Here is a 10,397-nt window from a genome sequence, read left to right as displayed (position 1 = left end):
TTTTGAAGAAGGACACGGGACAAGGCAAGTAGAGGCCTGCTCGTGACCCCCCTCTTCCTATCATGCTTGATGGGGAGGAACATTTCGAAATTGCTGACATTTTGGATTCCAAAATTAAACGTGGTAAACTGTGGTATCTCATCCAGTGGGTGGACTTCGGACCCCAGCACCAAGAATGGGTGGAAGAAGGGGATATTCGTCCCCCCCCCTGGTTCTTTTGCTTCCTTATGCTTACTCTGTACTTTGCGGAACTGGCCAAGGTCATGCAGCTGGTGGTGGGAGTTGGTGCTTCGCTCGGCTTGTTATGGGTATCTAGCCTGTGAACTGAACCTGTGTTGATTGTGTAGAACTGTTATGTTCCCATGAAATGGGCGCGCGTTTCTAAGTTCTATTCCCGCCAGCAGGAACTGGGCTCATTGGCCCTCACCTGGTTCAAATCTCTTTATTATGTTGCTCATGTGTATTAGCAGTTATTCCTAACAATGTCCTTGTTCCTGTGTGAACCATCGCTTTGAAATAAACCTTACTTTGATCCAAACGTGGAGTTATTTCGAATGCCTGGGGATCCAACAGTATCTCATAGCAGGATGCCGGTAACTTTCGTTCTGTATGGAAGGGGAGGAGGAAAAAATGAGGAAGCTTTTTTGCTTAATAAAATATGCTGCGAAGAAGACAGCTTCAGACAGCTTCTGCAGATTCTCTGTGTGGCGTGTGATTTCTTGAACCCTCGAGTCTACACTGTATGGCTTAAGATAGTCATTTGCAGACTTGTCAGCCTGGGCTTTTCACCTTCCATGGTTTTAACTATCGGCGTTGACCAGGCAAAACGACCCATAAAACGAAGGATATTGGCCACTGAATGCCGGCATGATTTCGGGAGGCTCCCTACTTTCTTGTTCCCTGTGAATACCAGATATATAGTCATGCCGGCTTCCTATCTGACTCTCCTGGAGGTGCACAGTCACAGGAGGGCCTTTAGACTTGCAAGGTGTGCTGCAGTCCCCTCTGCTGTTTTAGAGGGGCGGTTTAATAGAGTCCTCCATGGGAAAAGGTTTTGCCCCTTCAATGAAGGAGAAATTGAGACTGTAGATCACATTCTTCTATGTTGTCCCTTCTATCAAGATGGTCGCATCAGGCGGGGCGTTGGCCGTGTACATGACAGACGCCGGCTAATTGTTCTCCGTGAGGCCCTTCTACTTCCCGCCGAACTAAATACGGTTAAAACGTTCCCTCAAACGTTTAAAGTATAGGAAGCGAGACCTTAGAAAGCACTGAATAATCAAGCGAACAACTGCAGCTTTGGAGACTTGTGTTTGAACGAAAAAGTTTTAACAAAAAATCGGACGTTCGGAAATCCAAAATGGCGACCGGGACGAAAACGGCGCCAGAATCCGGAGCCCCACTTACCCGGAAAGATCTTGTGGACATCTTCCAGGACTTCAGGTCAAAAATATTGGATAATTTCAATAAAGCGCTTACCCCAGTAAACGATAAACTAGAAGCATTACAGACAGCCATGCAGCAAATAGCACTGACTGCTGATACAGCCCTAGAAGCAACAGTGGCCATGAATGATGATATCAGAGCTCTGCAAGATTCAGAAACCTGGTCAAGAGAGAGGATCCTCATACTTGAGCATAGAACCTGAGAAACATTTGTAAAATTTAGAGGGTTCCCAGACCAGGCTGAAAAAGAAGAGGCACTACCCATGTTCTTAACTAACTGGCTGATGAAAACAGCAATTTTTGAAGAAGGAGAATCACCAATGATCCTCAGAGCATATATACTGGGCCCCATTACGTCAGAAAAGCGGAAAGGCCCGAGAGACATTCTGACTGAGTTTATGGACCTGGAAATTAAAAATAAAATTTTGAACGCAGCCAAAAAGCCAGTCTAAAATGTAATGGGAAAGAAATCCACGCATATCCTGATGTCCCTCAAAACCATTAAAGCACGTCTTGTGGATGCGAAAATCAAGTATAGATGGCTACTGAGCTCTAGAAGTGCACAAACACTGAGTGACTCATCTCGCAGATGACTTTGAGACGGGAGCAGCTCTTCTAACGGCCCTGGGAATCAACCCACAAGATGGAATGGAAGTAGAACTTCAGAGAAAACGGAGGAGTTCCTCCCAATTGTCGCCACACAAATGGAGCAAAATACCTACCAGACAGAGAAAAAATTGAATATTACCGGACATGGGAATTGCAAGCGATATAACCCAGGTCACTTCAACAATTAAAGTTAAGCTTTCTATGTAAATCAAAATAGCATTTATACTTTAGGGGGGAAATTATTTCACGGCGGGAGGGTATGAAGGGAACTCATGGGAATGATTAGGGTTCCCAAGGTTACGTTTATGTTTTATATGTACTGTACAATTGTAGCATTGATAGTAATCCTGTCAAGAAAGCAATTAGGGCTTGATGTGGATTCTAAATGCACATCTAGGATTTACTGTTCAATGTTATGGGGAGGGGGGGAGGGGGGTAACGGGGTTATTCTATGGTTAATGGAGATTCTTCAGATTCTTACAAAGTTAACTATGTTCAATTTTAAAATATGGTTTGTTGCTAGGAATTTATACTGGATGGCAATGGTTGAGTTATCAGTTTTATTGAATAGAAAAATATCCCTAAAATTTATACAATGTACAACAACGATAATAGAGAGAGGGCACACTCTCAAGCCTTGTTTTAACAATCTGAATTCTTTAGGTAAATTGGCAAAGTTGAAAAAATTCTTATTTCAAGTAGGAGTGCTGGATTCCCATATTGCAGACAACAAAATAGAAAACCAGCACTGGAACAACTGCAAATGGAGGAAATAAAAATAATGATGTTGAACTGTCGAGGGGTGAATGACAAAATAAAAGCGAAACACATTGCCAGAGATCTTCAAATGCAAAAAATAGGTATAGCTATGCTTCAAGAGACCCACATAAAAAAGGTAACAGAGTGTTGCCGCTAAACTGGTTCTCTAATCAATATATAGCCTACAGTTCCTCTAAATCTAGGGGCATGGCCATTCTGATTGCCTCCACAATCGATTTTAAACTAGAAGCTTGTGACACAGACACCCATGGTCGCTACATCTTTATTAAAGGCTACTTAAATAACTTACCAATAACCATGGCATCGGTTTATGCCCCCAATAAACAACAAAGTAAATTTTTCTCTGAAACATTTAAAAAACTGGATGATTTCAAATCAGGACCAATACTATTGGGAGGTGACTTAATTTTTTTAATGGACTATACAATAGATAACTCTTCCCCCAAAAACTCAGTCACATTAGGTGAAGTCAAACCTGAACGGTCAAACCAACTTAAATCTACACTGCAAAAATACAATCTACATGATATATGGAGAGAACAACATTGTAAGGAAAGGGATTACACCTTTTTCTCACAGAGACATAAAATCCATACAAGGATTGATTACTTAATTGTCTCAGATACACTCCTTACAAAAATTCAAAACACCAATATCGGAATACAAAAATGGTCTGATCATGCTCCAGTGACTTGTCAATTCATCAATGACACGGATAAACCAAGACACCACAGTTGGAGACTCAACAAACTTTTATTACAGGATCCCAAAACAAGCGATAAACTACATACAGAAATTTCAGAATATTTTAAAACAAATATAACTGACGAGGTCTCAATGAAGACAGTGTGGGAGGCTTCGAAAGCCGTAATACGTGGACATTGTATAGCACTGTCCACTGCCTGCAAAAAAGAGAAAAATAAAATAAAGAATTATCCCAAGTTATCAAAATAGTGGAAGACAAACATAAAGTTACTTGTAATAAAATTTTTTATAAAAGGTTATTAGAAGCAAGAAAACAATTAGAAGTCATAGAATCAACAGATATTTTAAAAGAAAACTTCAACGCACACAAAACTGAACAAACGATACGTCACAAACAATTGCGTATCCTATCCTGGAGACTTAAAAAGATACAAACTGAAAGATACATAGGATGCATAAAAAACCAGAATAATGAATTACAACATGACACCAAAAATATTATTCAAACTATCCAAACATTTTATGAAAATCTTTATACATCTCAGCAACCAAATCCACAATCAATCTCAAATTACTTGCAGAGCGTAGCGGGCATACCAGTTTTATCAGAAGAACATCGCCTAACACTCGAAGCACCCATATCAGATCTTGAAATAGAGCATGAAATTAAAAAGCTTAAAATTAATAAAACGCCAGGACCTGATGGTTTCATACCTGAATATTATAAAACGTTTCGTGATCTTCTCACAAAACCTCTGTGAGAAACCTGTAATATAATTAGAGAAACTGGTGAAATGCCGGAAACATGGCTTATGGCAAATGTGATTCTAATACCAAAGACTGATAAAGATAAAATGGACCCAAGATCTTATCGTCCGATTTCTCTTCTAAACATTGACTACAAAATCTTCACAGGAGTAATTGCATCAAGGATGAAGAACATCATTGCAACGTACATTCATAAAGACCAATCAGGATTTATTCCCTCACGTGACATATTGAATAATATTCGGAAGACAATAAATATTATACATCATGGCAACCGGAACACATCAACGCACTCTATAATGATGGCAATCGACATCGAAAAAGCTTTTGATTCATTGGAGATACAATTCTTAAAATCACTACTCAACCATATGCAGTTTGGCCCTATCTTTCAAAAGACTGTCTAAGCTATCTACCACCTCCCGAAGGCGAAACTATTAATCAATGGAGCCACTTCCAATAAGTTTTCGTTATTTAGAGGTACGAGGCAAGGTTGTCCATTGTCTCCGATCTTATTTGTTTTAGCTTTAGAACCTCTGGCAAGAGATTTACGATGTAATCCAAACTTCCAAGGCATTAAAGTTAAGGACAAAGAATTCAAAATGAGTCTTTTTGCCGATGATATAATCTTATATATATCTAATCCATTATCTTCCATCCAATTCATCACTGCAACTCTTCAAAAATTCACCTCTGTATCAGCTAGTATCAGCTGATACTAGATTTAGTATTTCTACCAAAATGCCAGATGATAGGGGAAGGTTTCTGTTTATTAAAGGGGACCTCGAAGGAAAATTGGTTACTCTGGCTAACATTTATGCCCCCAATGAAGGACAGATTGACTTTTTCAAAGATACTTTCAAGAAACTGAAATCATTCGCTGAAGGCGGCCTAATTTTGGGCGGATACTTCAACTATGTGATGGATGATGTTTTAGACAGATCCAGATGTGCATCTCATATTAGAATAGGAAAAAGGAACTCCACAAAACTAGCCCCGTTGATTCAAGATCTAGGGCTTATTGATATTTGGAGACTAATCCATCCTGGTGAGAGGGATTATACATTTTACTCAGACAGGCATAAATCTTACTCCCGGTTAGATTACTTTATGATCTCTTCTGATTTGACACATAGAGTATTGGAAGCTACCATTGGTCCTTTTCACTGGTCCGACCACGCTTGGGTATCTTGTTCTCTGACTCAATTTGATGAAAATGAACGACACAAGTCCTGGTCTTTTAATACCTCTTTATTAAACAACTTGGACTTTAGACAGGAGATACAAAAACAAATAGATCTTTATTTTAAAAATAATGACATGGAGGACATCTCTCCTGACATCCTATGGGATGCTATGAAACCCACCATAAGAGGCTCAATTATATCACAGGCATCATATCTAAAAAAAAAAAAGAAACAAGAGTTAGAGACTAAAACTATGCAAAACATAAAAGTATTAGAAAAAAAACACAAGGACACAGGATCCCCTAATACACGGAACGGCTGTGCGACTGTAACCTAGGTAGGGTGGAGATGATGGATCATATAGTGTTAGCTTGCCCCAACTGGAAGATGGAGAGGTAGAAGTATATTATACCTATCTTGATAAAAGAAAATCTCCCCACCCTTCCCTGGTCAATTTCTCCTCTTTTATCTGACAGAGTTGATTCAGTCACCAAAGCAGTGGCCACGTTTCTGGCCCTGGTGGCAAAAAAAAGGAACAAGGAGAGGAAAGCTCAAACTGTTCTGACTTGATGTAGCGGGTTCCAGTTGGAGGAATTATTTTATGTAGTCAGACGATTTTAGACAGTGTAACACATTTATATTGGGATAACACATCCTACTGTTCATGTATGTGCTTTTTAAATAGTGTTGACGTTTTACTGGTTGTTTTTATTCCATAAATGTGTGTATGTGTGCTTAAGACTTTTGGTCATGTAAGCCGATATATATATTAAAAACTTCCTGAGGAAGCTACTAAAATTTGGCTCACCAAGCTTATTCTTCCAGCCAGCAGTATTCCATGAAAGAATCTTAAGGTTGGAAGTTGCTGGTTCTTCTCTCAGTCAGTCAACTTCCGTTATCAGGTCAAGTGCTTTTTTCTTATCAAGAAAGACACTGCCATTCCTCGTCCTCTTGGGCAAGGGCTCAGCTGCAACCTCTAGATCCTTGCCAGGGCTCCCAGGTTCTGTTTTCACTGGCTTCTCATCAAATAAAAGAGTAGGTTGTGCTTCTGGCTTCCCCACGTCTTGATCCATCGGGGTCTGCATTGGGAGGGCTATGGTAGAGGAGTCACAGTTCACCTCCATCTCCTCATTTATCGGGGCAGAAGTTGAAAATGCTGTCAGCCGCTTTTCAGTTCTAAGGTCAACCAGCTTGCCCTTTAGGCTCTCCCATCGGTCAATAATCCAGTGTTCTTCCTGGTCAGACAGCTCTAGAAATCCCCCTTTGATGTTTTCATCAACATCACCTTCTTCCAACAGAACATCCGGAAGCGCAGGCACTACTTTATTGTTGAAGGAAGCAGCCCCTTTGCGGGGCTTCTTGTGGCTTTCCCTTCTTACTTCAGCCCTCAAGTTCCATGGATGGTGGTGCTCCGGAGTCCTTTTCCTTGGAAATAGTGGGGCCAAAATTACGTTTGTATACACCCGAATTGGAAAAATGCCTCTTGTCATTAGAAACCTTCTATTCCGTAGCAAGAATGATGGCATTCTTGTTCACCCATTAATGTTTCCAGGTGTCTTTTGACTGCAGATGTAGTGTTCCATCTAGGAATGCCATCCTTATATGAGCTGATAGTCAAACAAACCTTGGCAGGTTGAAGCACAAGCTGACAGGTCCTTCCCAGCTTGTTAGACTTCTCTCCTGCTCAAGCATTATATATTGGTCCTTGTGTAATTCTTCTCACAGTAGTTGCCCCAGAGGAAGCGTCCACCGACTGTTTAGACTCCTTGAAGGCCCCATTTCTAGCTGCAACGCACTCTTTGTCTCAGCTGGACTTTCGAACCGTCTACATATAAAATCCATTTTTATGCCACTTCTGCAGCCTTTTACAAATATACTGCACTGTTTGGGCAGTCAACTGTAGCAGTTCAAATAAACCTGCACCAACTCCTAAATTTACGTCCTCACTATCTTTTGGCTGCTCTGCCTCACGGCATTGTTTTCTGCTTCATTCTCAAGTATGGAAGAATAAAGAGCAGACACAGCAGTAGCAGCCTCAGAAAAATCTCCCAGTCCTCCAGCTCTGCAAATCAATTCAAAGTAGGAAATTGATTCGCGTAAATGTTTTCATGTTAAAATCCGATAAAAGAACTCAGTGGCTCAAAATAAATCTAAGCTGCTGCCAACCAAAAGGGTTTTTGCCAGGTCTTTGTTTGTGAAAACTGGTCTTATCTCATAATTGGCAACGCCCGCTAAAGAAATAAAACTTGTCTCCCGAAGGTCAGCTGCCAACACTCAAACTTCACTCTAATCTTGTGGACAAGGAAGAGCCGTGTCAGTGGAAGAAGAAGAGATTGGATTTATATCCCGCCCTTCACTCGGAGTCTCAGAGCAGCTTACAAACTCCTTTCCCTTCCCCTCTCCACAACAGACACACTGTGATGTAGGTGGGACTGAGAGAGCTCTTTCCAGAACTGTCCTTGAGAGAACAGCTCTGACAGAACTATGGCTTGCCCAAGGTCATCCAGCAGCTGCAAGTGGAGGACTGGGGAATCAAACCCGGTTCTCCCAGACTAGAGTCCACGCACTTAACCACTACACCAAATATTTGCAAAATCGAAACAAAATTACAAGCAAAGATAAAAGTTTAAAAACATAGAGGACGACGACCTGGGGGTTGACGAGAGAGTGCTCGTTTTGATTATAAAGCTCCCTCCTGAGACTACCTGCCAGGTTAGATGCTCAAAGATGGGTGATTTAACTCCTAAGATTCGAGTTACTATTGGAGTTAAACAAGGGTGCATTTTGGCTCCCCTACTGTTTAACCTATTTTTAAATGACCTGGCCTCTTTCTTAGAAGGAACTGATGGACATAATCCAAAATTGGGGGCAACCCATGTCCCGTTACTCCTGCAAGCAGATGATGTGGTGCTTGCCAGTTTGGTGTAGTGGTTAAGTGTGCAGACTCTAATCTGGGAGAACCGGGTTTGATTCCCCACTCCTCCACTTACACCTGGCTGGACGACCTTGGGCAAGCCGTAGTTCTGATAAGAGCTGTCCTTGAAAAAGAGCAGTTTCTGTCAAGAGCTCTCTCAGCCCCACCTACCTCACAGAGTTCTGTTGTGGGGAGGGGAAGGGAAAGGAGTTTGTAAGCCGCTCTGAGACATCTTTGGGTAGTGAAGGGCAGGGTATAAATGCAATCTCTTCTTCTTCTTCTTCTTTCCCTCTTGGAAATAGGGATGAAAAGGATGTTATCCTGCTTTCTAGACTATTGTGAAGTGAATAAATTGACCCTAAACTTTGATAAGTCCCGCATTCTAGGAATCTATTTCTACTGTAGGTCTGAATGGGATACTCAAAGAAGTGTTAAAATCTGTGAACAGTAACATTCTCACGATTTCCCATTTTTTTAATACTAAGGGGAATCAATATATCCCTGCAGCCCTTCGAGTGTTTAATTACAAAATTAGTGCCAAATTGCTGTATGGCATTCCAATCTGGATCTCAGCTTTAATAAAGCAGTTGAACGTGTACAATCTAAATTCATAAGGAAAATATTAGGGCTGCCATCATGTGTGCCCTATGCAGCCATTTGTTTGGAGACAAATCAAAGGTGCTTTGAGACAAAAGCTTGGATCATCGTAATTAAATTTTGGCTGCATTTACTGAAAAGTACTCGGAAACGTTGAGTGATTCAGGAAAGAGTACTTTATTAGATCAGAACAAGGCGAAAAGCCCCGGCACGCAGGCCGGTATATATGCCCAGAAACCCACCACCAAAACACACCCACTAGTCACCCTATTGGCTATTTACAGTGGCCGAGAGTCCCATAGGCTCTCGGCCGCGAATCTGGCCCTCTGGTTGGTGCGGGCTAGGATCCGCTCCGCTATTGTTCTTCAGGGACGAAGCTTTTGGCTCTGTGTGCGACCGCATGGTCCAACGGTCGCACACGTGGTCATGGTGGATACATTACACCCCTCCCCCCATAATTTCGACTACCCACACACGAAGTCCTGGAGGTACGTTGGGGCCTTCCGGGTCCTCGTGGAGCGGCACGGCTCCAGGGCGACCGTAGGGTTTGTCTCGGTAACCCGTGGCGGGGAGGAGGGTTGTTGCGCAGTTGGTGGTGGCAATGCAGGAGGCTCCGGAGTGACCGGGGCTGGAGCCGAGGCGGGACTCTGCTGCACTGGCTCAGGGACTGATGCTTCGACTGGCTCGGTGGACTCCAGGACCTCAGGGTCGTCCGGGAGGACCCGGCGCCGCAGTTGATCAATGTGGCGGTGGAGCAGTTGGCCGTCCTCGCATGAGACCTCGTAGGATCGGAGTCCTCGCACCCGTACCACTCGAGCGGGAATCCAGGGTGGCCCTTGTGCATAGTTCCGCGCATAGACTGGGTCTTCCGGGAAGAACCCTCTGGCGGCCGCGTACGCTTCCGTTGTCGGTTCCACCTCGGGTGCCCTGTCCAGGTGTAGACAGTCCAGCCGGGAGGTTAGGCGACGACCCATCAGAAGTTCCGCCGGGCTGCAGCCGGTCTCGGTGTGCGGGGTCATTTGTTGGCCAAACAGGAATACCGCCAGCTTGTAGTCCCAGTCCTTGCTGTTGAACTTGCGCAGGGTTTCCTTGGTGGTGTGCACCATGCGTTCTGCCTGGCCGTTGGTGGCCGGGTGGAAGGGCGCTGACTGGACGTGGCGAATCCCGCAGTACCTCGTGAAGTCCTGGAACTCGCTGGAGGTGAAAGGCGTGCCGTTGTCGGTCACCAGGGTGTCCGGAAGGCCGTGTGAGCTGAAGATGTGGCGCATTGCACTGATGGCCGCCTTTGAGGAGGTTGAAGGTACTGGCACCACTTCTAGCCACTTACTGTAAGCGTCTACTAGGATGAAGAAGATCTGTCCCTGGAACGGCCTCGCAAAATCCAAGTGCAGC

General features: G+C 43.3%; 1 protein-coding gene across 1 annotated transcript in view; it reads left to right on the top strand.

Annotated features, from left to right (window-relative positions):
* LOC107118579 overlaps positions 1–10,397 on the top strand; it is a gene marked incomplete at its 3' end in the record, with an annotated part of 54,645 nt that overhangs the window by 20,130 nt on the left and 24,118 nt on the right. The window contains exon 6 of the mRNA XM_015420941.1: positions 10,088–10,305. Within this exon, the coding sequence (XP_015276427.1) occupies positions 10,088–10,305 (218 nt within the window). The remainder of the gene's footprint in view (positions 1–10,087; positions 10,306–10,397) is intronic.

This window comes from Gekko japonicus, unplaced genomic scaffold (assembly GCF_001447785.1).
Source record: "Gekko japonicus isolate JY-2015 unplaced genomic scaffold, Gekko_japonicus_V1.1 scaffold2885, whole genome shotgun sequence".
In the NCBI taxonomy this organism is placed as follows: domain Eukaryota; kingdom Metazoa; phylum Chordata; class Lepidosauria; order Squamata; family Gekkonidae; genus Gekko; species Gekko japonicus.
This window is presented reverse-complemented; position numbering and strand designations above follow the sequence as displayed.